This window comes from Euleptes europaea, chromosome 15 (assembly GCF_029931775.1).
Source record: "Euleptes europaea isolate rEulEur1 chromosome 15, rEulEur1.hap1, whole genome shotgun sequence".
Taxonomy (NCBI): domain Eukaryota; kingdom Metazoa; phylum Chordata; class Lepidosauria; order Squamata; family Sphaerodactylidae; genus Euleptes; species Euleptes europaea.
The window spans coordinates 32,505,321-32,532,900 of record NC_079326.1 but is presented as its reverse complement, the minus strand read 5'-3'; the positions used below and the strand labels follow the sequence as shown (position 1 = coordinate 32,532,900).

Genomic DNA, 27,580 nt, shown 5'->3' with positions numbered 1-27,580 from the left:
TTTGGGACATTTTAATGAAAACTGTATATGGAAAAATGAGACCTTGGGAGCTCAGCCATTTTGAGATAGACTGTGATATTAAGAAACTGAAATCTATAACCCTTCTACAACCAGGGATGAAGATCCTTTGCTGAATAAAGGACTCATTATTCAGTAAAGGCACAGAAGCAGTCGCAGTTACACTATCGTTGTCACTCCAGATGAAGAGAGATACAATGGAAGCCCTCAGCATATCTATGTAAATAGTTTTAGACCACCAAGTATGAATGCAAATTGTCATGCTTGCCTCCAAAAGCTCAGTTTCCAGTTAGCATCAATCAATTCGTATTGTTCCATGGCAGGAGTTCTGTTCATACAGAAGGCCATCTGCAGGTCCTTCCCATACAAATCTTCCCTAGAAACCAATGCAGACCAAAACAGAATGAGCACAGGTAGGGTCTTGAATCGAAACAGCTTGAAAACGTACTATTCTGAATATGTTTTAAAGAAATTGTAATTGGAAGCGCTGAGTGGATTTTGTTTTCTACAGAATGGTTGAGAGTGATGTTATACTAGAGCGGATACACAATCCTTCACAATAGTCTTCACTCAAATCAAATGTACAGTTGAATGCAGTCACTACAACTGTTCCTTTCATTGACTAGCTGAGGCTGAATCAGTCAGTACATTCAGACATCATAAAAAAGCAAAAGTATGTTCATAAAGGATGACCCAACTCTGGCTTGTTACTGTGCTCACACACTCTCTGACTCTTCCCATCATGCACAGAGCATGATTGGAGGGTGCCTGGTTTTGGAAATCTTTAGTCTGACTTCAGTTTACCGTGACATTTGAATGCAGGTACTTGTACACATTTTTTCCCCTCCAAATTAAAAATTATAAAGCCAGATTAAACCATAACGCCATTTGTAATTTTTTTATACCTCATTGAAATCAAAGCCTTGCTTTTCAAAACTCTCTTGCAGGCTTCAGACTTGTTCAAATAAATCTGATGATTCATACAGCTAGCAATGCTCCTTGGGTGGGCTTCAGCAGAAGATGGGGGAGGGGACTTGTCAAGAGAAGCATTAATTATGGTTTGTTCACAGAATAATTGTTTACCTGCCCAGGGCTAAAGGTATGAGTGGCATGGCTTAAGATACATTCCCCACTCTCTGTAGATTAATAATTTAAATGATATCCTTTTACCTTCCCATTCCATTATTTAGCAGATTATGTGTTCTCTATTCTTTGTTGCTGCTCTTTTAATCTGAGCTCCCCTCGGCTGTGGTTAAGCATGACATCTTGGCTTCTGAGAGCCAGCGTGGTGTAGTGGTTAAGAGCGGTGGATTCTAATCTGGAGGACCAGGTTTGATTCCCCACTCCTCCACATGAGCGGCGGACTCTAATCTGGTGAACCGGGTTGGTTTCCCCACTCCTACACATGAAGCCAGCTGGGTGATATTGGACTCACTCAGCCCCACCTACCTCACAGGGTGTCTGTTGTGGCGATGGGAAGGGAAGGTGATTGTAAGCCGGTTTGCTTCTTCCTGAAGTGGTAGAGAAAGGGCGAAAACGCATGGTCGCTTTAGCCTCCTTTATTCCCTGTTTCAGCCAGGATCGAATGCATGCGTTTCGCCAAATGTGCGTTCAATCCTGGCTGAATCCTGGCTGAAACAGGGAATAAAGGAGGCTAACGCGACCATGTGTTTTCACCCATAATCTGCAAATAAAAACCAACTCTTCTTCTTCAAAAGAAGGAGAAATGTTGGTAGTATTTTGGGTACATGAAACTGACATGCACTTAGTCTGACTATTGGTCTATCAAGGTCAGCTCTCTGGGGACTCAGGAGGAGGTCTTTCACATCAATTTCTACCAGATCCTTTTAAATGGATAGGACTGGGGACTGCTAAGCAGATGTGGTACCACTGAGCCACAGCCGTCACCGATGCTGGTAGTCTCAGGCTGGTATTTGGTGGGACATTGCCATATAGGGCTCAAAGAGGTGAAGATGAAGATCACATGATGGTTCTACCCCCTCCCCCCCCGCACTGCAACTCACAATTAACTGTGGCTGGAATAGAGCCTACATATATTTTTCAAATCATACAAGGTATTGTATTCAGATAAAAGATATGTCGTATTTTGGTCACGTCATGAGACGACAAGAGTCACTGGAAAAGACACTCATGCTAGGAAAAGTTGAGGGCAGCAGGAAAAGAGGAAGACCCAACAAGAGATGGATTGACTCAATAAAGGAAGCCACAGCCTTCAATTTGCAAGATTTGAGCAAGGCTGTCAAAGATAGGACATTTTGGAGGACTTTCGTTCATAGGGTCGCCATGAGTCGGAACAGACTTGACGGCACTTAACACACACACACATTGTATGCACTGGAATTCAAAAGTTTTTAATTTTTCATCGAGTTGTTTGTTCATACTTTCCATACATTAATGTATTATTATTTTTTGGTCATTTTTAAAATGTAGAACTATGCTGATCTTATTCCTGGGGCTACTGTTGGACTACTTCAGCAGGATTCTGGAAATGTCCTCCAGTTGATTATCGATGCATATAAGGTATGATATTAGTAATGTTTTAAATGTGACTTTTAGGATTTCATGAAAACAAACTCATTTGGTCATATCCCAGTTTTGTGTTTGAGCCATTTGTTGTGCTCAGATATCAAGTGAAGAAACCATGCAGTGAAAAGTTTAATGCTGGAAAAATAATTTAATGTTAGAAAGCAAGCCACGATCACTGATGAACAATTTTCCTTGCTGTTGCTACATGATGTTAACAATTCTATACATCTATATTAATGTTTTAGTAAGCACAATACAGGCAGTAAATCAGAACATTGATAGTATTTGTATAGATGGTGCCAGGAAATGATTGAAAGACACACAGATGTATCTTTCTGTGCTATCTTTCAACTTGGGTTGCCAACCTCCAGATGATCTAGTAGAAAGAACAACAAGAAGGGCTCTATTAATAAACCAATAAATGTTATGAACTCTATATCCAAATTTATGAGTCTTATAATATAACTCTATTGTGTAAAGTTCCTTCAAGTTGCAGCCGACTTATGGAGACCCCTTTTGGGGTTTTCATGGGACTTTCTATTCCTTGGCTCCATCTTCAACCAAAAGGGAGACTGCAGCCAAGAAATCAGAAGGAGATTGAGACTAGGAAGGCAGCCATGAAGGAGCTAGAAAAGATTCTGAAGTGTAAGGATGTGTCACTGGCCCCCAAGATTAGGTTAATTCTCTGCTGTTGTTCTTTGTTCTTTTTCTGAGCATCACTGGAGGTGTAAAGAGGAGGCAGAATTCTGGCGTCTATCCCATTGGCAACAAGGTATTCTAGATCTAGGCTAGAAAAATGTATGTAGCCTAGGGACGCCAGCCTCCATGTGGGACCTGTGGATCCCCCAGAATTACAGCACATCTCCAGACTACAGAGATCAATTCCCCTGGAGAAAAAAGATGCTTTGGAGGGTGGACTCTATGCCATTGTACCCCACTGAGGTCCCTGTCCTCCCCAGGCTCCACCCCCAAAATCTCCAGGCGTTTCCCAACCTGGATCAGGCAACCCAAGTGTAGCCTGTCTGATAAAACAATACTTATGTTTTATTTCACTTTGCCTTGATTTTACCTTAAGTCCTTTGACTCTCCAGTTTGAACTGTACCTGTCCCTAAACTTCATATGTGCCTTTACTGTTTGTTTCTAAATAACTTCCTTTCTTTTATCTTGAAAAAGTGTTGCTGCATTTTTTGAGCACCCTCTACCCTTAAACTGCTCAGCCAGTACTACCTAAAAGGATGGAAAAGGTTAGCTTTTCCTCAGAGGTCCCCTCAGCCTTAAACGTCCTGGCTGAGAGGAGGGGTGGGAAGACATGCCTAAAGGTATGCATTGCTGGAGGCAGTAAAGATTTCCTGGCTTTTTTTTATGTTTTGGGACATTCCAACACCTTTTGTCCCTACACCCCAAATAAGGGAGCTTCCTTAGGTCACCATAAAGAAGAGAGTACAGAAAAAAAACAATAATTTTGGTAATGCCTATTTAGTCTCAGAGTATGCACAAACAAGTAGGGATGAGGAAACAGACATACATTAAGCAGGCCTAGTAACAAAATACTGTACTTAAAGCATCTAGACTACCAGCTACAGCCCCTTCCTTCCTAGGGTTTGCCAACCACCAGGTACTAGCTGCAGATCTCCTGCTATTACAACTGATCTCCAGCTGATAGAGATCAGTTCAACTGGAGAAAATGGCCGCTTTGGCAATTGGACTCAATGGCACTGAAGTCCCTCCCCTCCACAAACCCCGCCCTCCTCAGGCTCCGCCCCCCAAAATCTCCCACTGGTGGCAAAGAGGAGCCTGGCAACTCTATACGTTCCCCATAAAATTTCAAAATTCATAATGTTCTCTTTCTTTGGCCAAATTCAAATTGCAAAGAACTGTGTCTTGCAGCTATGTCCTTGTCTGACTGGTTTTAGCCTCCCCCACCCCACCCCATTCCTGGCAGAAAGCTTTGATACATTCTAAAAACCTGAAGGTTCATGTCAGTCACTTAAAATGACCACTGTGAATGTGCAAGACATTTTAATCCTATTGAAAGAGGTGGAAAATGTCTGGGTTTATGATAGAGAGGGGAGGAGCATGAGAGAGTCCACAAAGTGCTTCTGTTACCTGATAATGGACCAGACTACTGAGAACTACCATGGGCTTCCAGTTAAATATTGCTTGTCTCTGTCCCTCTTCACCACTGGTGGGAGGTTTTGGGGGCAGAGCCTGAGGAGGGTGGGGTTTGGGGAAGGGAGGGACTTCAGTGCCATAGAGTCCAATTGCCAAAGCAGGAGATTTCCAGCCGATATCTGGAGGTTAGTAATTCCCTAAGGAAATAATCTCAGTACACAGCCACCAATCGTTTCAACATATGCAACTTTACTTAAATACTGTTCTAATATGCACGTTGTGTATGCGTAACACTCTATTCAATAACGTTCTGAACTGAAAATAGTCTAAACGTGATCTTAACAAAAGGCGTTAACCTTCTACACATATACACAATTATCCTCCTTATCTTACAAACATTCCAGAACATAAACCCCCCGGGGGAATAATTCTTACGACCAGCAGTAAGGTCCACAAAGTCCCCAAAGTCCTTGCAGGTATTAAACTCCGCCACGAATCAGGCAGTACAAATCAACTTCGTTCTCAATCGCGGTCAGCTGATCATGCGTAGACCAATCAAGCAATTCAATTCCCATTACTGCTGGTTGAGCCGGTTGTAAATGCTAGCATCCACAGCTATGCGTTGTTTGTTGTTATGATGTTTTATGGCACATAGAAAAGTAACAAGTTCCCGGTTTTTTATCCTTGTTTCGCATAGAAGTGCAATTTGCTTCTTCAGACTGTGCAATATCTCTGACTGCAGACTTGCAGTTCATAAGAATGACCCATAGTCTCTGAAAACAGAAAATAGTTTTGACTGTTTTCAGTTCAGAACGTTATTGAATAGAGTGTTACGCATACACAACGTGCATATTAGAACAGTATTTAAGTAAAGTTGCATATGTTGAAACGATTGGTGGCTGTGTACTGAGATTATTTCCTTAGGGAATTACTAGCCATATATCAGTACACCTCCAGTTTATAGTAGATACCTGGAGGTTGGCAACCCTAAGTATAATGCCATAGAGTGCATCTTCCAAAGCAGCCATTTTCTCCAGGTGAGGTGAACTAATCTCTGTCTCCTGAAGATCAGTTGTAATAGCAGGAGAACTCCCACCACAACCTGGAGACAGGCAACCCTATTACTGGTGAACTTGGGCCGTCACACGGCCTAGCTTAGCTTGGTTGTTGTGAGGATAAAATGGAGAAGAAAAGAACAAAGTAAGTCTTTTGGGGTCCCCAATGGAGAGAAAGGCAAGGTATACATTAAAGTAATAATAAATCATTAAAAAAATGTATTACTTGCCCCCCACAGTGAGGAAGGTATCTGGAATTTTTATACTCTTGTTGAATTCCCTTCTCTCAGAAACCCTGACCGTGGATAACAGATTGGGCAGTTTTATATCAGTATTCTCCTTCACTTCACTGACGTCCAAATAGAAATACGTTGTGGTTCTTTTCTTTCCTCCCACCCCCCATACTGCTGACTGCCCTACATAGTTCAGTAACATAATCTAAGGAAGATAACTTTTCCTTTCTGTCTTATTCCCTCCCCCCTCCTTTTTATTAAAAATAGCATCATAATCATTTGCCCTCCGGAAGATAATCATGCCAAGGTTTCTTAAGTAGTTAGGGATTTCCACTTGAAAATTGTGGCACAAATCCAAGGTATTATTATTCACAGATGTGTTGGCTTTTAAATTCTTCAGAGGAAGTAAGCATATGAGGAAACTCTGAGCTGTCAAAATATTTGTTGTAAGATGTTCTCATGTTCCCTTCTAACGTGACTCACAGCCTTCAGTGAGCGTGTCAGTGCGTGCCTTGAGAGGTTAAAAGCTGTAAAATCCTAAACAAATGTTTTGTGTCTTCAGAGCCCTCATTTCAATCAAAGTCGATGTGAAAGTAAGGCTGGAAAAACAAAACTCTGTTAAATAAATGTGGAAAGAGATTCATCCTTCAGCAGTGGTCCCTTTAGTCGTTAAGTTAAGGTATAAGGATGAAGAGGAATAAGCTAAACTGAAAACCAAAGCCTTCCATGTTGCTTCATTCAAGAAGTCTTTCAGCTATAAACAGGCCCTCAGGAATGTTGACAGGCTTACTGAGCAAAATTCTCCTGCTGCCTGATAACTTTACATCCCAGAAGCCAGAAAAATTCCTATGCGTTCCCCATGGGGTCATTAACAGTGCATTCCTAAGGAGAGTTACTCCAGTCTCAACCCATTCATTTCAATGGGCTTAGACTGGAGTAACTCTCCTTAGGAATGACTGTAAGGCTGCTCAGAACTAACACATTTGCATTCAGTATTGGTTTTCTGGCTTTTCTTACCACCATTTTTTTTTATCCCTTGGGATGGTAACCCCCAGTGTTAACCTTGTGACCAAGTGATGCACCCTTTGAAAAGGCCAAAGCAAGGACTTGTTATAGCAGCGAAAGAGAAGCATGCTGATCACAGATATTTTTAAAAAATTATATCACAGAGAAGAAAAGCAAAAGGGAATGGGGAAATGACATTCCTTTCCTCCCTTTGAATATCCGTGTGTTCTCCCCTTGTGCTATAATATTAGCAGTGCTCTTCTCTGATTTCATTTTCCATTCTAGATTGCATAGTTAAGAGGGTAACTGCAATTATCTGTCAGACCCAGTGATATTTTGCCAACTATTGTGTTTTTAAAGGCAATCCGATCTGAAATTGAGATAGAAATGTTGGGAGACACAGATGGACTAAATCTTGCTTTCACTGCAGTGTGTACCAATGGCATGGTGTTTCCACACCAAAAGAAATGTTCTCACATAAAAGTGGGAGAAACAGTAAGTAAATTTTCATATATTTCCATGCCATTTTGTATTATGAAGAATTAGAGGTAGATCCTATAAATGTGATTGGTACAGGGGAGCTACATAAGCTACATAACTTATCCAGCAAATCCAAAGAAACACATGTAGTGTGGTTCATATCTGTGTTAAAGGACAGTCCTGTCCCACACTATACATCCTGCCAGTTTCAATCTGTCTCCCGCATCCTGATCTCTGTGTTTTTAACTTTTTGGGTTGCTCAATGGGTATTTATTCTGTTTTTATACCCATGGCTTGTTTTAATTACTTGGATTTTTATTTCGATAGTGTATGATGTTTTTTTTTAATCATTTTTAGTATTTTTTACGTGGAAGCCATTGCAAGCAAACTTTGGAAAGGTGGCATTAGGGGTGTCCACCCCCAGATGGGGGCTAGAGATCTCCTAGAATTACAACTGAACTCCAGATCAGTTCTCCTGGAGGAAATTGCTGCTTTGGAGGGAGGACCCTATAGCATTACACCCTGATGAGGCCCCCTCCCACTACCATCTCCACCCCCAAATCTCCAGGGGTTTCCCAATCTGGAGCTGGCCTACATGGCATATAATTTCCCTGAATAAATAATCTTTTAAAACCAAGGATGGAAAACATGTAGAATGATATGTAAGGTATTGTTTCAGGCCCTGATTCTATTTCTTCTCCTCTGAATCCTCTCGGGTCTGTGTAAGTTTTCTTTCATCGCACTTCTGTTCTGCAAAAAAGAGAACAAGCGGCTGTACAAGATCACTGTTGTTTTCACACTGCAATCCAGAGCTCAGGATTCACTCTGAAGGCCAGCCTAAACATGACTGTAACAGACGTGTGTATCAGTAATAGGTCCTTCAAAAGCAGGAGGTGGCGACAGATTTAAAACCCTTTATGTGGAAGCAGGAAGAGACTCCTGAAGCTTCCATCCAAAATGGCTTTTTAGCCATTTTTTTAACCCAGTGGCATTCCACGTTGTTGAGAAATCGAGGCTATGGATCGTTTGATTATGGCTATGTGAAATGTCAGTTAAGGCACACGCACACAATGAACAGACAAAGTCCTTTGTCTTAATAAAACAAACTTTACTCACTATGAAAATAGGGTAGGGAAACTTGAAGTTAAAACAATAAATCCTTACTACATTTCTAGTTTCCTAAACTTGCCAGAAAAGCTGGCAGGAATCTAAACTTAATCACATGGCATTTCTAAGAGACAGAAATGCTCCATCCTTTCTGCTTGAGATCCAAAAAGTAACTGGTACTGCTCTTTCTACTTAGACAAAGAAAGAGCAATAATAAGTAAATTATTAGTACGTGACCAAAAGCATGTTTACAACTGATTCTCACTGTCCAATAGCTAATTGACACATTGGAGATTACATCAACTTCTTGAACTGGTTAACATCAATACAATCAATTTAACCCTTGGCTGTCTGACATATAACAAAGCTTGCTATACCCAACACATGTAGGGTTGCCAACCTCCAGGTGGTGGCTGGAGAACTCCTGCTATTACAGCTGATCTCCAGGTAACAGAGATCAGTTCCCCTGGAAAAAATGGCCGCTTTGGAAGATGGACTCTATGGCATTGAAGTCCCTCTCCTCTCCAAACCCCGCCCTCCTCAGGCTCCACCCCCAAAATCTCCAGGTATTTCCCAACCTGGACCTGGTAACCCTAATTCCATGACTAGAAGAAAACAGGTTTAAAAAGCCGTTTCACTTTCCTGCTTGCCTGCCCATGCTGCACTTTAAATATCCACTTAGCCCCTATCTCCACTTCCTAGAGATTTGGTAGGATCTGAGTTGGGTCCTTGTGCTGAATTATGTTGTAACACACATTTTTATCCCACCTTCCAAGGAAATCAGAATAGCAAGCATGGTTCTCCCTTCTCCATTTTTTATCCTCTCGAAAGCCCTGTGAGGTATATCAGGCCAAGAGTGTTCTTGAACCACATTTCATGGCAATGGTGGGGATTTGATCCTGAACCTGGTGTAACAGTATACAACACTGTGTATCTCACCTTAACCCTACTTACAGCTTGATAACAGGAAAAGGGAAACCTTTTTTTGCATATAAATGTTCATAACGTACAACAAAATATGTGTTAAATATATTATATATAAGCCTTCTGCTAACAAAATGTTACATAAAATACTTTTAAAAATGTGAAACAAACACATGAATGTCTCAGAAAGGTCTCACTGTCATAATTCCGGAAACTTGGTCTCTTATTTTAAATTAACTTTATTGAAAATGGATCAGTTACTCATCACCTAGGAAATTCCTCCCATCCCAACTTGTAGTTACACGTATAGGTTCAAAATTGACTAATGAGTCAATGATAGCTAACAAGAGTGCATAGCTTCTTCATTCAAAAAGAAAAGAGAACCTTCAACATCTGAAAGTCTATTTGTTGACTCAAGCTATAATAACAACTGCCTACTGTTGGAGCCAGCAAAAAAATATTTTGTATATAGTACAGTTAAAGCAGCAATGAGATCTCCTGAATAGGTTTCTGGGAATGCTCTCTCCCTTGTTTTCCTTTCACATGCTACTACAGTTCCCACATGTGTAACTTTCTGCACAATCCACATTGCTCCACAGCCAGAGAACTCAATGCAAAATTAGACAAGGCATTGTAGACTGGATATCCTGTCTCTATAAGCTTTAAAGAAGCCAGGGAACCAGTCTGGATCAGGAGGAGTGGGGAGTCGCACCCGAGTATCCAGATTAGAGTCCACCACTCTTAACCACTACACCATGCTGGCTGGCTCTCTGTATGTTTTCCCTACCAGGGTAAATAGTATTTACCAGGGTAAATAGTAGGGAAAGGACATGGGGGATGGGTTGATCCCTGATCCAAATCACTGTTATTTATAGAGGCAGGAAGTCCAATCACAGACATCCAACGCAGGATCCTCAGACATTGGATTAAGATGGAATTGTTTTGAACGTACAACATATAATTTTCTGACTTCCAAATTATAGTCCCTCCTTTTAAAAAAAAACTTTTCTTACACATGGGATACAGCATTCAATGGTTTTAAAACTATGACACTGAATGACTCTCTCAAGTCTCTTTCATGGGTCACTCCTTGGAATTACCAGTGTTTCCTGTCTACTGTGTGCATTTTGTCCAGTGTTTAAACTATCACCTTTGTAGTCCTTGATTTAATTCACAATATTTTTTTCCCAGTTCATGTTTTTAATTTTTATTCTGACTCGTCTGCATCTTGTGTGCCAAAGGTAACAAATGCTTAAATACAGATATTGATCATTTTCTCCTTTTAGGTGACTTTCAATGTGACATTAAGTCTCTCTGTTTGTGAGAAAAGTAGGAGGAACATCATATTCAGGCCAGTGGGTCTGAGTGAAACTTTGGAAATTGAAATCCAGCCAGAATGTAGCTGTAATTGTCAGAAGGAAGCGGAGGTGAACAGTTCCATGTGCAATGGGAGTGGTACTCTGGAGTGTGGAGTATGTGCTTGCAACCCTGGTTACATGGGTCCTCGATGCAAGTGTGGTGAAATCGACTCATTGAGTTCAGATTCCTGTAGAGGTTCTCCAGAGCAGAGCTCTTGCAGTGGCAGAGGTGATTGCTATTGTGGAGAGTGCATTTGCCATCTATCGGCATATGGACGTATTTATGGACCGTACTGTGAATGTGACAACTTCTCTTGTGTGAGATTTAAAGGATTGATTTGTGGAGGTAGGTCACCTTATCTCATAACAGCAGTTCAAAATATAGGCTGCATGGAATAGGAGTATGGTTGTTAGCTCCAGGTTGGGAAATACCTGGAGATTTGGGGGGTGGAGCCTGAGGAGGATGGGTTGGGGAAGGGAGGGGCTTCGATGGGGTATAATTAGGGTTGGCAAATATCTGGATATTTTGGGAAATGTCTGGATATTCCTGTGACCCATGGACTCCTTTCAGTAGGGTAGCCTCTGAGCCTCACAAAGACCCATTCCCAAAAATAATATTGAAGGGACTCCATAACTAAGGGCACATTTCTGAAGGGGGTTCTGAAGCTCCTTAGGAACCAGTGTAACCCCACGCTGGTGCAAGTGCCCACTTATCTTGTGATAAGGGGCACTTGCGCCAGCACAGAGGACATTTAAGCCGGCCTTGGGCAGTGCGGACCTGTGTCAGCCTTCCCTGCCAGTGCCACCACTCCGGGAACTAAATCTCGTAAGAGGCAGGATACACCGGCATGGGGGGGCATTCCCGGGGCATTCCCAGGCAGCTTCCTCACCCCTTTCAGCCCAGGAATGCCCCTTGCTGTGGCAGCATGGCCACGCCACTGTTTTTGGTGGCTTAGCCCTGCTAAAGTCAACGGGGCTTTCCCCCCCTTTTTCTATTTTAGATTTTTTTTTTTTAAGTAGGGGTTTTTTTTCTCTGCAATGGCTGGGAAGTCTCTTTGGTGGTGGCGTGGATGTGCCACTCCTGGCCACTGTGGAACCTCCCCCTCTCAGGAATAGGTTGTTGTTGTTGTTGTTGTTGTTGTGTGTGTGTTAAGTGCCGTCAAGTCGTTTCCGACTCATGGCGACCCTATGAATCAATGTCCTCCAAAGTGTCCTACAATTAACAGCCTTGCTCAGATCTTGCAAATTGAGGGCTGTGGCTTCCTTTATTGAGTCAATCCCTTGTTGGGTCTTCCTCTTTTCCTGCTTCCTTCAACTTTTCCTAGCACGATTGTCTTTTCCAGTGACTCTTGTCTTCTCATAATAGTACGACAGCCTCAGTTTAGTCATTTTAGCTTCTAGGGTCAGTTCAGGCTTAATGTGATCTAAAACCCACTGATTTGTTTTTTTGGCGGTCCAGGGTATCCGTAACACTCTCCTCCAACACCACATTTCAAAGGAATCTACTTTCTTCCTATCAGCTTTCTGATAGGAAATGGGTTGTTAGTTATAAAAAATTTCATGCAATGCAATGGAAATCTTCGTGTTGCTTTTGAACGCTTCAGTACTTTTTCATGAAAGGATTTACATTAAATTTTTAGAAAGAAGAATTATATACAAGTGGTTTTCCTCTGAAAAACATTTTTTAAAAACTGGACTCCCTGCTGATGCAAACTGGTGCTATTCCATCCATAATATGGTTCTTAAAATAGTGATTCCGGAAGCATGGCAGAGGTCACATGCTGCCCCAAGGCACGCAATGGCTTCTCTACATTTGAAAATATACACATCAGTAATTAAATCTATTATTTACCATCTTAAGAATTTAACATATGCAGCTTCTATCATTCTTCTATCAACCCTATCTTTTTAGTCTCTCCCTAGGGTTGCCAGCCTCCAGGTGGGGTCTCAAGTTTTCCCGGCATTACAACTGACCTCCCCTGGAGATCAGTTCCCTGAGGAAAATGGCAGCTTTGTGTGGTAGGCTCTGTAATATATCAGGATCCCCTCCTTAAACTCCCCCTCCACAGGCACCACCCTAAAATCTTGAAGAGTTTCCCAGGCTGGAGTTGGCAACCTTATGCTCCCTCTCATTTTGTTGTTTTGTTTCACATCGAGCCTAAGAAAGAGTTTTGTCAAACTCAAAATCCAGTTTATGGCTCTGTGATCTTAATTGGTCCTGATATATGATACTATTCCTGTTTGGATTTCGTCAAATAATGTAACTTTGTGGACAAGTATTTTTATCATTGTTTCCAGAAGTAAAGGTAATAGTAGAACAGTCTGGAAGTCTAGTGTATGATAGAGGGATTAGGGGACATCTGAGCCTTGGAATGGGGTGGAATAGAAATAATGTATAACGTCCATGGTTTTCCTCAGGCAATGGAGACTGTGACTGCAGTGAATGTATCTGCCACAGTGGCTGGACGGGTGAATACTGCAACTGTACTACAGACACTGAAGCATGTATTTCTAATGATGACACAGTCTGCAGTGGGAGAGGCGAATGCATTTGTGGAAAATGTGTGTGCTCAAATCCAGGGGTTTCAGGCAGCACATGTGAAAAATATACTACTTATGTTGATCCTTGTAGTTCCAAAAGGTAAACGGACATTCCAGTGTATACGTACATATTTTGTTTGTCTCATGTTTAAAGACCTAGTAATATATTAGGAATGAGCCCCGTGGTACAGAGTGGTAAGCTGAAGTACTGCAGTCCAAGCTCTGCTCACGACCTGAGTTCCATCCCGACTGAAGTCGGTTTCAGGTAGCCGGCTCAAGGTTGACTCACCCTTCCATCCTTCTGAGGTCGGTAAAATGAGTACCCAGCTTGCTGGGGGTAAAGGGAAGATGACTGGGAAACGCACTGGAAAACCACCCCGTAAAACACAGTCTTCCTAGTAAACGTCGGGATGTGACGTCACCCCATGGGTCAGGAATGACCCGGTGCTTGCACAGGGGACATTTACCTTTAATATATTAGGGGAACTGAGTTTGGTTCATCCGACCTGTTTCCCACCTATATTTTCTATGCAGACTCTATCTGCATATAATTAATAAATTTCTGCTATGGATTCCATGTGGAGGGAAGGCGGCATGATATAGGCCAATCTCGTCACATCTCGGAAGCTAAGCAAGGTCTGTGCTTGGATGGGAGGCCTCCAAGGAAGACTCTGCAGAACAAGGCAATCAGTCGCATTCTTGTCTATATTTAGCATTTGAAGAGCAAGGTTGCCACAAGGACAACTGCACAAAAAGAACTGTACGGTTCTTTCCAAATTTTAAAACTGGGCTTATAACATTTTTTAGTTATATAAATAGTAATGTTGAAAATGGGTTATGGTTTACTACAGTGGTGCAGTAAAAAGTAAGAAAGAAGCAGCAAATATGTGTATGCATATGATTAAAATAATCTATAAAACAGAAATAATAGCATGATTGCAGTTTGTATGATTATGTTATATCATGTGATAGGCAACCTCGACCATGCATATAGGGTTGCCAGCTCGGGGTTGGGAATTACCTGGAGACTTTGGGGGTGGAGCCCAAGTAGGTCAGGGTTTGGGGAGGGGCGGGACTTCAATGCCATAGAGTCCAATGGCCAAAGCAGCCATTTTCTCCAGAGGAACTGATCTCTATCACCTGGAGAACAGTTGTAATAGCAGAAGATCTCCAGCCACCACGTGGAGGTTGGCAACCCTACATGTATACCCACAGTGGCACACAAGACCATTTTACTTGGCACCCAGGGCCAAATCTCCAACCAAGCAATGTCCCTATTTAAGCCAAAAAGTTACTGCCCTAGAGCAGTTTTTTCTCAAAGTGATGTATGACCAACCTTCATACAAATTAAGGCTGTATCCACGCATTGCTTGACATTGCACTACCATTGTGCTATAAGCAATCAGAGGAAAATCTGTTTGTGAATTATTGCTATAGGGCCCAATCTTAGCAGGTCTACTCACCATTCCATTCAGTTGGGCTTACTCACAGGAAAGTGTTCTTAGGATTGAAGCCACAGTGCAACAATAGCAGAATCTCCAGTGATGGATGGCCCACAAGACTTCAAGAGGAATCAACCCTGCCTTTCTCCTTAGCACCTTGATCCATAGTGTTGCCAGGTCCCTCTTCACCACCAGCAGGAAATTACAATTACAAAATGTTGGGAGATTCCCAAGTCAAGCCTCCTCCTATCAACAGTATTTCAGCATTTTAGGCTGCAATTGGGAACTGGAGCTGCAAAAGTCATGATCACAGAAGCTTTCCATCGAAATCCAAACCATTGATAATTGATAATTTCCAGTCAAAAGATCAATCAGACATAACTGACTTATTTTGCAGATCTGCCAAGTTGGTCTGTGTTAGCAACTACTGCTGCAATTCCATGATCTGGACTGCAATAATAAGGCAATGACTCAAACAATGATGCTTTGTGAGCCAAGCAGTAATTGTGCCTTGGATGAAACATGTTTGCTGGAATAGTTACTCATAGGATGAAGTTGAACTGCTTGAACTCTACTTGAATTTGAACTTCCACACAAGTTATTGTTATATTAGTCATTTTTTCTGGTGTGTGGTATGAAAATAACTTTCTTACATTAATGTCATTGATTATTTCCTTTCACTAGGAAGCCTGAGCTGGCTTCTATCCCCGATGAATCATTCAGAACCTTTCTACTAACGTTATGTGGGTGTCAGATAAATTCAGAGTTTTTCTTTGGTTTTTGATCTTTTAGTCATTCGGTGAATTAAATTACGCTATTTCAAAGTGACTTAATCAAAAATCTCCTTTTATTTTAACATATATGTTTTTTACCTTCTGACACATGTAATACTTTAGTGACGTCTGTTAAGAGAACCATACAATCCACACAAAAAATGCAATGGCATTATTCCATTGATGTTACACTTGGGTAAATTAGGTCCCCAGGTTTGATGCTAAGTGAGTCAGAAGCTATGATTCAGAGAAAAAGGTGCAGTTAACCCTCTTCCATTTCAATGGGACTCAGACAGGCATAACTGTGGAACATATCAGTGTAATCCTAAAAGCACTTTCCTGGGAGTTAGCTCCATTTAGTAGATCTGACTACGAATCTGAATAGACCAGCTTATGGTTGCTCTCAATGGGTGCAGTGAAGTTTGAAAGAAATACATTCCATCGTAGCAATCTTGTTTTGTTCAAGACTTCTGTATAAACCGGCTAATAACACAAAAATATAATGCATGAGTTTGGTTTATATCTAATGGGAACTCGGAGGGACAGAAAGAGCACAGAACATCTGGACCACCAGACACTTATTCTGCTTTTTAAATGCAGTTCATGTAAAATAACTGCTCATTGACCCCCCTGAACACCCTTTGTAAGGTGCTTATTGAAGATGAAGACTGCATATTTATTCTCTATTTGTCGCTGTGGCCTCATAACTGAGATTGATGAGCTGTTAAATCATTTTTCACAGGAGCTGCATAGAATGTTATTTAGCTACTAATGATCAGTCACAGGAAGAATGCACTGAAAAATGTAAACTGGTAGATGTGACCATCAGTAGCAAAGAAGGTCGGTATATTTATTGATTGATTGAGTGGCTGATTGATTGCTTTGGCTATAATAATGGGGACTTTCTGTGGGATGTGGGAGGAAGGTGCTGCTGCTTAAGCTTTTTCATTTTTTAGTACATTTCATGCTTTATATTTTCAATGTGTATTTTTGTATTTGTATGTCAATTTAAGTTCTAATATGAAGCAAGCTAAAGCAACTGAAAATGTCATAAAAGAAATAATACAAATGCAGACTTTTAATTTAGTCATTGGGTTGAACATGGGACACATGCAGTGTTCTAACCAGCTTACTCAGCAAAGAGCAAGTCTGGTGTGTGAGGCAGGGCCAAATGAACGCTCAACAATCTGATAAAAAATTAAGAGAAACAGATAAACCTTTCAGGGTTTCACTTTAAAAATATCCGATATAATTACTTTCATTCAAGTTCCTACAACATAGAGAAAAAGAAAAAACTCTGAGCCAAGGCACACATACCCATCCGTTTTGTTCCAACCGGAACAGGAAATCCTAAAAAATATCTAAAATCCATGAATATCCTGAGTGCTGAGTTCTAGCCACAAAACATTAGTCAAAGACAATTAAGCTACAACAACTCAGAAGTAGGGCAGCCAATTTTTACTGGCCCAGTTCCTGTCTCGAACTGCTGCCCAAGATGGAGAAATTAAGCCTCTGAATCTGTTCCTCTTGTTTATTTCCATGCCATAAAAAGGTTATTCGTTTAGTAGCATTACCTCCTCTTACTTTGGATATCAGACACAGATCCTTGATACCCCAAGAGAAACAGCTCATCCTGTCTATTACTAGGAATGTGCCTGTACTGTACACTTGGACACAGTTTTGACACAGGTCTCCAGGCAATCCTACTACTTCGGTGTATTTCCACATTTTAAGGACTATATTGCCTGATTAGAAGCATAAGTTCTGGATCAGCCAGAGTCCCTGTGGACCCATTAACAGATCTTCTGGCCACTGGTCTGGGGAAAAGAAAACATTCTGATTCCTTAGGACTTTCTACAACTTCTTCTATTCCGGCCACAGTGTGCTTTAATTGCTCATAACATAGATATGAGTGTCTTTGGACCATTCCATGCTCACAGGCTGGTAATAGTACTTACGTGACAACTACTTGTACTGCCAAGGAGATGGCTGCAGCCAATGCAGGGTGAAAATCTCTACACCAGTTACAGTAAGAATCTCCTACAAATTTTCAGTGGTATGATACAAAGGCATCTCACGTAAATCAGTAAGAACTCCTGGCAGAGTACACCTTTGGATAGCTGAGCAAGGCATACAACTGCTTTGAAAGAAAAGAAAAAGAGTTATTTCTTCTTCATTTTTTTATCTGCTATTAGAACAACATTCTAACAACTGTTTCCACTGATAAGAACTATGAATACAAAACATAATTGCAATACAGTCAAGGATCCTATCAATGCTGCACAGACATGACCTCACCTTTATATTGTCAAACACCCAAATTTGGTGATACTTACAGCACTTTCATGAGCCTCGAGGGCAAAAGCCCTTAGGAGGCCAGGAAGGTGCTGCGCTGGCATTGGGGGGCCCTGCTCCAGCGCCCGTGCTACTTACGACGGTGTTAGTGGCCCCAGCATGGAGGCCCAGATGCCAGGCACTGGGCGCCATCATGGCAGTGCCACCCCAGAACACCAGCGGGGCCTTACACCGGTGTCCCACTGGTGTAAAGACCCACACCAGCGTTCCAGGGGGTGTTCTGGCATCCCGGGAGGCATTCCTAGGACGTTCCGGGGGGGAGGCAGCCTCCTGTCCCAATTCGCCCTGGGAACGGCAGTGACATGAAAAGTGAGGCCGCGCCTGCTTTTTAGGAGGCACGGCCTCGCTTTTCTCTGTGGGGCGAAAAAGCCCCATTTCACCCAAAAAAAGCCTCTAAAAGCCTTTTTTTGTTTTTCAGCATGCAGGGAATGGTTTAGGAGGAGGCGCAATAGCGCCTCCTCCCCGCCGTCCAAGCACACCGCATCTCAGGAATGCGTGGTGCGTATATCTGCATGTTAAAGATGGTTGTCCAGAATTTCTAAGAGCCATACCAAAGACTTAACAAATTGAAGCAATTCAGCGATATTTATATTCTGTTCTAATGTCATTATTATAAATAAAATGCTTAACAATATTTGACTCTGAAGTCAATGAATATCTAGATGAAGGAGGCAATGCAGCGTACTGGATTTCTTGTATATTGTATGCAGGAAAAAGACAGTTGTTGGTTTTAAAATTAAAAATGTTACAAAGAGAATATTGCACCAATTAATGTTTATCTAACTGGCTTCAGATTAGTTTACAAATTTAGTTTACTGTGGTTGCCTTCTACCTTCTTCCTAATTTCTGGGGATCTAAGGACACTGCTTTGTTCCTTTTAATTTACTTCTTAGAGAAAAGATTAATAAAGATGACAATCAAAGCTTGTTTTATGAGTAATACCCACTTTGTGGAGTACTCTGCCCAAAAGGAACCATCAAGAAAACGTTCTTATTTTTCTTCCACAAACATTTGAAAATGTATCATGTTTATGTCTATTATCCCTATTTGCTGACCTGTTTAATTTTTTAAAAAAATATTCTCTTATTTCATGGTCTTTGTGTATTTGTATATTTTATGTAAGTTACATTAAAAATTCTATAGAATGGTGGATGATGATGATGATAATGATGATAAATAATGGGTTGAATCCAGTGGTTTGCTGTGAGGTTCTGCCAATGAAGATTGTCTTAAAGAAAGGACTTCTACTCCAGCAGAAGATTCCTTACACAAGAGAATCCAACATATTGCTGCTGTTGTTGTAGTATAAGATGCAATAGCTCCCATCTGCTAAGTAAGGAATTTTCAATTGGAGAAGACCGAACTACTTCTTTCTTCAATAGAAAATTCCACACTTAGGGGAAGGGAACTATTGAAACAAACCCAATCCCCCCCCCCAAAGTTTGCACAATATATTTTCCCTCAAGTGCATACATATAGAGAAAATAATTTGTAAATAGGATCCTTTCCCCCAGTAAAAATTTCATTTTCCATAGTCCATTTGACAAATATCTATTTTTTGTTGATTGGTGCAAACTCTGAAAAATAAACTGTTAACCGTTTTATTTGAACTAATGTTCAATCAAAAACTTTATTAGAAGACATTAAAATACTAAATTGTATGAGACAGAATATTTTCAGAAGGCAAGAATTTTGTATAATGTTGCAGGTAACAAACTATTGTCTGTGGAATTGCCCTAACAAAGTAGTTTTTCTAGCTTGGCTATAGACTTCACGGGAACTTCAGTGCTGGTTGCTATCTAAAAAGCAGTTTGTGGACCGAAGCCTCAAACAAGACATTGTGGCTCTGGTACTCCTGGCATGATAGCCAGTAGTTTCAGATTCCATTCTTCTCATTTCCTTTTTGTAGTCTATCACAGTTCCCTCACACATACTCCACCCCTACCAGGGCCTCTTGAATAGCATAAAAGGTTCTGTACCTGGGAAAGTTTAGGTGAAAAGTTTTTGTTTTTGTTTTGCAGAACTACATTCAATTCAGCAAAGAAACTAAAACTGGGAAGTTTGTCATCTTTGTTCCATTTTATCTACAGGTTGCCAATCAGCATTATGATTATCCGATGGTTCTCATTTTTAATTCCGAAAATATATTTAAATGTTATGAGAATGCCTGTTGCATTGCCCTTTATAACAGCCTTCAGGAAGCAATAAGTGGCAGATCTTTTGAAAGGGATCAGTATCCATTTGATGTGGGGCTATGCAACACTGAAACACAGTCTAGACATTCTACCAGTACCAAAAAGACAAAGAGAACATATAATTTACTTTGTACTATAATCAGGGCTATTATATTCCTTTGGCAGCAATGACAAATCTTTTGGAAGTATTTCTAATTCATTGAATTTCAAATTACTGCAGTCTTGATGGGTACTCTTGATGGTCAACATAGATTGACAACACCTGGGCCTTCTCATCTGAAACCTAAGTGCAAAGTCTAACAAAAAAAAAATCCTGAAGCAAAACCTTTTAGTGACAGAAGTATCGTATGAAATTCTTTTAGGTATTGTAGTTTCCCCTTCCCCTTTTACTGTCTGTTGAAAACAAGCCTGGTGTTATAAATCCTTTCTTCTTCATGGTTACTGCTTGATGAATTGAGTTTGACCGGCAGGATGGGTTTCTTCCTCTCTCACAGATAGCATGAAAGATAAGTCTGTCCAGTGTTTGTTGCAAGGGGAGAATGAATGTGTTATCACATTTGTAATGGAAGATGATGAACAAGGAAAAACAACCATTCACAGCATAACGCAGAAAGGTAGGTTGTTTGGCCTTGGTAAATCACCTTTTATATATACTGCCAACTTGAAACAGTCAGGTTGATGTGTTCTGTGTTGTCCAATATTAAGTTTTAGAGGCATAATGCTCCTGAAATAGTTGTTCTTTGCAGCCCTACATGAACAAGAGTCAATAGCTTACATCCAGCCTAAAATTTCCACAGATGCAAGGGAGCATTGTCACCAATTTTCTTCATCCTTGGGAGGCCTCTGATTCCTCCCATCCCCCCCAGAGCAGCATTTCCGAGGGGGGATATTGGACTACTGCAGGAGGGGGAAATCAACAAAAATCACCCCCACGTAGTACATATAGAAATTCTAGGTGGGATCCAAGCCAACGTGGGGTAGTGATTAGTATGTCAGACTAGGATCCAGAAACCTAGGTTTGAACTCTTCCATCAAGGTCACTAGCAAGGCCAGCCCAAGGATTTTCCACCCTCCCCAGGCACCATGGGGAAGCTGCTGCTGGCTCTCCTCTGTCCCCACTAGGGCCATGGTTGTGGTTTGCTGCTGTGCCTCCCAAACTGAACTGACTGGGAAGCAAAGATGTCCCCTCAGCTCCTGCCCTTTCTCCCCCAATGGAGTAGGGTTGCCAGCTCTGGGTTGGGAAATACCTGGAGACAGTGGCGGATCTACTATGAAACTAAGGAAGTTTAAGATTCAGGGACCCTAATCACAGAGGGGCCCTGAAGCAACTTTTTTTTTAATGAGTGAATTTTTCAACAAGATGGAATTTTTGAAACTGTTTTGTTATTAAAATAAGGCTACATTAGTGACAGAATCATAAGCCAGTGGGTTGAAGTACTTAATATTGATCTTGGAATATGCTCTAATAACCATTTCATATGGCCTCAAAATGTCGCTGTAATTGGTCAATTTTCAAAATTTTCTCGGGGGCTTGCAGCACCCAAATCCCCAGCTGTATGGGCTCTAAAACTGAATCTTTGCAATCAAAATGTGTATGTGCCATCTTTCAAGCGCCTAATTGTATTTCAAACTCTAACTTATATTTAGAGGCTGGTTTTGGCTCCATCTTCCTGTTAGCATGGAAAGCTGTGGTGAAATTCAGATTTTTTTCTATTAGATCAGGATTTTCTTCCTTATCTTTTAAAATGGACTGAGCTTGACCCTTTTGTGTCTTCTTGGACAAAGATGGTAAATGAAAGACTTTCAAGTTTACAGATCCTATCCAAGTTTTCCGTCAGACCTCCCTTTAGTAATGAATAAGATACAGATTTAGAACGAAGGGACCATCTTGAACTATGTGGTGATGCCAAGAGGAAATGCTCACCCTCATTATAGGGACAGAGCACCCCATCTTTTCCAGTGCTTCCCAGTTATTTAGAATTCTAAACCATTCCAACCTTTCAAACAGCCAATTCCTGGGGGGGGGGGCGAATCCCCTCAGGAGGTGGTGTGACCTCGCCACCAGCGTAAGTACGTGTAATCGCGTGATTATATGTACTTATGCCAGAGGGGAAGCCAGGGTTGACGGTGGACGAGCACCGCGGGGCCGCGCCTCGCCCCTCTTGCACAGGGGGATGTTCCGGGGGTGGGGTGGGGAGGAGCCGCCAGCTAGGCGGCTCCCTAACCCATTTCGGCCCAGTACACCGGTACCAGGAACAGTGGTGCTGCGCCTGCTTTTTAGCAGTCGTAGCCTCGCTGTTCCCTATGGGGCAAAAAGCCCCACTTGAAGGGGGGAAAGCTGTTTCCCTTCAACGGCGTAGACAAAACAGCTTAGGAAGAGGCGGCGCTGTGCCTCTTCCCTGCCGAAGACTTTTCTTCTTTGCGAGATATAATGCCTTATCCCTCAATGAATTATTTGGCAGATTCTTGGATAGTCCAATTGAACAGAGAGTCTGCCCATGTGGAGAGGCAAAGTCTGTACACATTTTTTATTCAGTTGTGATTTATATTCTTCTATAAGATCTTCTCTTATTACTCCATTGATTTCACACTTTCCTGTATGTTCTCACGACTATCATTTAATCTTTCTTTTGTCTGGTAAAGATAAGGCTGTTACTCTATCTGTAGTTTACTATTTAATGGCCACTTTGAAGATACACCGAAAGTCATGATCAAGTTACACCTAAATGCTCATTTGCATACAGGCGCTCATTTTGCACTGGAACTGGAAAATGGTTTAGAACTTCTGTTCTGTTCTGTAGAAATTCTATAGTTCTTATTGAAATTGGAGTCACATTTGGGATCCACTGTTACAGCTTTTCCTTTCTTTCCACAGACTGTCCACAACCTCCGAACATTCCAATGATTATGTTGGGTGTTTCTATTGCAGTCTTCCTCATTGGGGTTGTCTTGCTTTGCATATGGAAATTGTACATTTCATTTCAAGATCGCAAGGAAGTTGCTAAGTTTGAAGCAGAGAGATCAAAAGCCAGATGGCAAACTGTATGTAACATTTTGTGTCCTTTTATATGCAGTGGAAAACTCATGACTACCACATATTTAGCTTAGATTTTGTATTGTTGAAACTATCTACATGTTCTGTGTGGAAAGCAACTGACTTCCTAAACAATAGTTCAGTGTGCTAGTACTGTGATTATAATTTATGGGAAAGAACAGCGCCTGCCTGATGTCCATCATTTAGTGGGGGGAAAATTAGGAATACCTGAGGGCACTTTAGAGTTTCCTCCCAAATCCTTTGGGTATGTAGAAAACATAGCCATATCCATGATTAAGAATTCACATGGGTTTTTCATTAATAGAAGAACATATATCTCTTTGATGTTCCAATGTCATGGGGGAATTTGGGAGCAGGAGGATTTAATTATCTGACCAGTATATCAATAGTGTAACAACCTCTGTTGCAAGTTATTTGTAATGAGGAATACTGCTAGTTTTTGTGAGGCATGTGCAAGAATAAAAACCTCCCTGTGACATAAGAATCAAACAGGTTGCCTTAGTATATCCTTATTAAAGAAGCCTAGAGAAGAAGCTAAAATGACTAAACTGAGGCTATCATAGTTTGGTCACATGACGAGGAGACAAGAGTCACTGGAAAAGACAATAATGCTAGGAAAAGTTGAAGGCAGCAGGAAAAAAGGAAGACCCGACATTAGATGGATTGACTCTATAAAGGAAACCACAGCCCTCAGTTTGCAAGACCTGAGCAGGGCTGTTAATTATAGGACATTTTGTAGGACATTGATTCATAGGGTCTCCATGAGTTGGAAGCAACTGGACGACACTTACACACACACACATACACACACAGGAGAGGGTTCAGTTTTCAACTCAGCACAAAAGCTCAGGTATACCCCTTCATAGTGAAGCAGGTTATTGATTCAGATGCCTTCCAAATTATACTATGATATCATGACTTAAATACATCAAGGTCTAAAGAGCCTATTTTTTCTTCCCATATACTTCCATCATCAGCATATTTCAGTTGAAGATTGGCCTCAGGGTTGAAGGTTTGTTCCAGCTTACTGTCTGGGTGGTCAAAACTGTGAGGTCTAACTTTTTTTAAAAAACACACTTCTTTTCCCCTTAGGTACTAAAGCTGTGAAAGCCTAAATCTATATCATTTCAGACAGCAGAGGACACTCAGATGACTGAGTACTCTACCAAAAAACTCCTTTATTTAGAAAACTAGATTCAAGGAGGAAGATCCTAGCCTAGCTTTCTCCCTGAAATCTGATTTTATATATACAAATTTTCTTCATTACAGAGAGAATAACTTTCAGTTATCTGCATCTTATCCTGTACAGTCATTCAACTCCAGATTTAAGCTTACTTGAACTAGGCTCACCAATACAGATTGTTTCAGAAGCATAGCAGATCTGCTGATGAGGACTCTAACAGTAGTCAGTAGTCATTGGATAGTCAATAGTCATTCCATGCTCACCCCAAAGGATTGATTTTTCTTTCTTTATAAAAGGTGTCTTTCTTAAATAGGTGAAAACAAGGCATACTTTAGTTCATATAGATTGTAGAGACAAAAACTGGAAGAGAAACAATCAGTAAATACATCAGATACAAACTTGGGCACAAAATTCACCCAGACCTGAGATCACATCGGTTGTCTTTTTTCTGATCACATTTTTACTTAACCATAAGTTATAACTGTGGCTTAGCAAGACCAGTCTAGTTTACTAGTAGGCTTGCCATTTGCCCAGTTCTGGTGGGCAATTGCCTGCCAATTAACGGGGCTGCCTGCCAACCCTCAGCTGCTCAGTGGGTGGAATCAGGCTCGGAGAAGATAGGGGGCAGCGATCAGCTGGGAGGATGCTCTAGCACTCACAAAAAACTCTATGTAAACCCAGGACTTTCTACAGGGCAAGCAACAACATACATAGCATTTTTAGGATTCAGAACAGAAAAGTGTGGGTCAAGAGAGCCTCGAACCCCGGGCAAAAAACCCATGCATAAAAGACCTATGTGTTTTCAAGTAAGATGGAAACAAGCTGTGAAAATGCACTGGGGATCCACTGGTCAATCACAGCTTTGTAGAGCATGCAAGCAGTGTATCACATTGTATTCACAAATACTCATCTCCATGTCATGCTATATATACACTTAGATATTTATTATTATTACATTCATTGTATTTTTCATTGTGTTTTTTTTTTTTCAATCCTTCCACTGCTTCCAAAAAGCCTGGCTTATTTTGTGCATCTTACCAGCCGTTGTTAATAGGACTTTAGTGATTCATCCATGACCTACGTTTATTTCTAAGAAAATAAAAACCTTCTGTTTTAGTTGTTGTTGAATTACAGCTGTCCCCACATTATTATGGTAGAGAATATTTGCATAGGTGATTTTTGAAATATTGTGTGGGTTTTGTGGTAGTTTATCTTATTCAGTACTTCTGTTTTTGAGAATGCACTTATCTAATTATTACTTAGAGAGCCCTTTAGACCAGTGGTCTTCAACCCATGGGTCAGCTGGGTCACAGTCCCTATAGAGCCTCCTTTTTTACTAACTTTTGGAAGGACTGGCTACCAATGTGCACACATAAAAAGCAAGCCATTTCTCTTTTGCACATATGTTGATGGGAGAAGCAACATTGGGGTTGCCTGTCTCCAGGTGGGCCTGGAGATATTCCAGAATTACAATTGACTATAGAGATCAGTTACCCCCTTGGAGGAAATGGCTGCTTTGGAGGGTGGACATTAAGGCAGTATATAGGGTTGCCAGCTCTGGGATGGGAAATACCTGGAGATTTTGGGGGTGGAGCCTGAGGTGGTCGGGGTTTGAAGAGAGGAAGGACTTCAATGTCATAGAGTCCAATTACCAAAGCAGCCATTTTCTCCGGGGGAGCGATCTCTGACGCCTGTCAGTTATAATAGCAGGAGATCACCAGCCACCACCTGGAGGTTGGCAACCTTAGCAGTGTATCCTGCGAAGGTCTCTTCCCTCCCCAACTCTTACCCTCACCAGGCTCCACCCCCAAATCTCCAGGAATTTCCCAGCCTGGAGTTGGCAACCGTAAGCAGAATGACAAGGCCATACCATGCAGTGATTTTGAGAGATTTTTCCATGTCTCTGACTCTTGGCTTGTACATCACTTCAGTATTTGTCTTGGTCTTTGTCTTGTGTTTCTGGTCCTGGCACTTTTGATTTGCTGCCCACAGTCCCAAAATCCTTGCTTTGACACTTTTAAAAATCCAGCAAGTCGTTTTGAAACTGCTGGGATAAAACTCGTTATGCATGGCACGGAATCAAAATAAAAAATAATTTGTTGAACATTGTTTTCCCCCTTTTCTAGGGAACAAACCCACTGTACAGAGGCTCAACAACAACATTCAAAAATGTGACGTACAAGAATAAAGAAAAGCAAATGGGATCTGCTACGGATCTTTACTAGTGCTCAGGGCAGTTCAGCCCAGAACTAGCAGCTCAGGGTGAAAAATTAGTTTCAAAAATATTGAAATATTATACTGATTCTTTTAAATGAAGGTTGGTTAACATACTGTGAGTGGTAATGTAGTCCAGGCTTGGAAAATACATGATTGGAAGGTTCTTGGAGCCAGGACATCACCTGGGGTGGGGAGCCCATTTGCAGGGGGTCACTTCAGAAAAAAATTGAAGATCAGAGTTTGGCACTACAAGAAGAAGCCTAGAAAGAATTCTTCCTCCTCCTCTCAAATGCTGCAATCTAGTGATTTACGTTCGGGTTTGCAGTGAAGCATAACTTACCAGTGTGGTATAGTGGTGAGTGCATCAGACTAGGATCAATAAGGTTGCCAGCCTCCAGGTACTAGCTGGAGATCTCCTGCTATTACAACTGATCTCCAGCTGATAGAGATCAGTTCACCTGGAGAAAATGGCCTCTTTGGCAATTGGACTCTATGGCCTTGAAGTTCCTCCCCTCCCCAAACCCTGCCCCACTCAGGCTCCGCCCCAAAAACCTCCTGCTGCTGGCGAAGAGGGACTTGGCAACCCTAAGGATTAGGGAAACTCAGGCTCAAATCACCAATTTGCCATGGAAGCTTGCTGGGTGACCTTGGGCTAGTCACAAACTCTCAGTCTAAACTACCTCGTAGGATGGTTGTTACAAGGATACAATGGAGGAGAGAACAATGTAAGCCGCTTTGGGTCCCTATCAGGGAGAAAAGCGGGGTATAAATTAAATTTAAAACAAATCAGAATCCAAAACAGCAAACAATAGTTTGTGCTTGCTCTGAAAACGTACAAATTGGGCAATGGTTCACTATGAAGGCGAAGAAACAATTAGTGCAAGGGAAATGATACTTTAATAAGCTTTGTAACCCCAATGAGTTTAATGTAAAGCTTCTTCAGGGGAATCTAATAAATAAAAAGTTACACAAAGTATTA

The 27,580-nt window shown here is 41.3% G+C and overlaps 1 protein-coding gene across 1 annotated transcript in view; it reads left to right on the top strand.

Moving 5' to 3' along the window:
- The window catches only part of ITGB6 (integrin subunit beta 6), a 78,651-nt gene extending 52,042 nt beyond the window's left edge, over window positions 1–26,609 (top strand). The window contains exons 9-16 of the mRNA XM_056861429.1: window positions 2,470–2,559; window positions 7,332–7,466; window positions 10,769–11,186; window positions 13,259–13,481; window positions 16,339–16,436; window positions 20,641–20,760; window positions 23,022–23,188; window positions 26,511–26,609. Coding sequence (XP_056717407.1) covers window positions 2,470–2,559; window positions 7,332–7,466; window positions 10,769–11,186; window positions 13,259–13,481; window positions 16,339–16,436; window positions 20,641–20,760; window positions 23,022–23,188; window positions 26,511–26,609 — 1,350 coding nt within the window. The remainder of the gene's footprint in view (window positions 1–2,469; window positions 2,560–7,331; window positions 7,467–10,768; window positions 11,187–13,258; window positions 13,482–16,338; window positions 16,437–20,640; window positions 20,761–23,021; window positions 23,189–26,510) is intronic.
- Window positions 26,610–27,580: the final 971 nt, after the last annotated feature.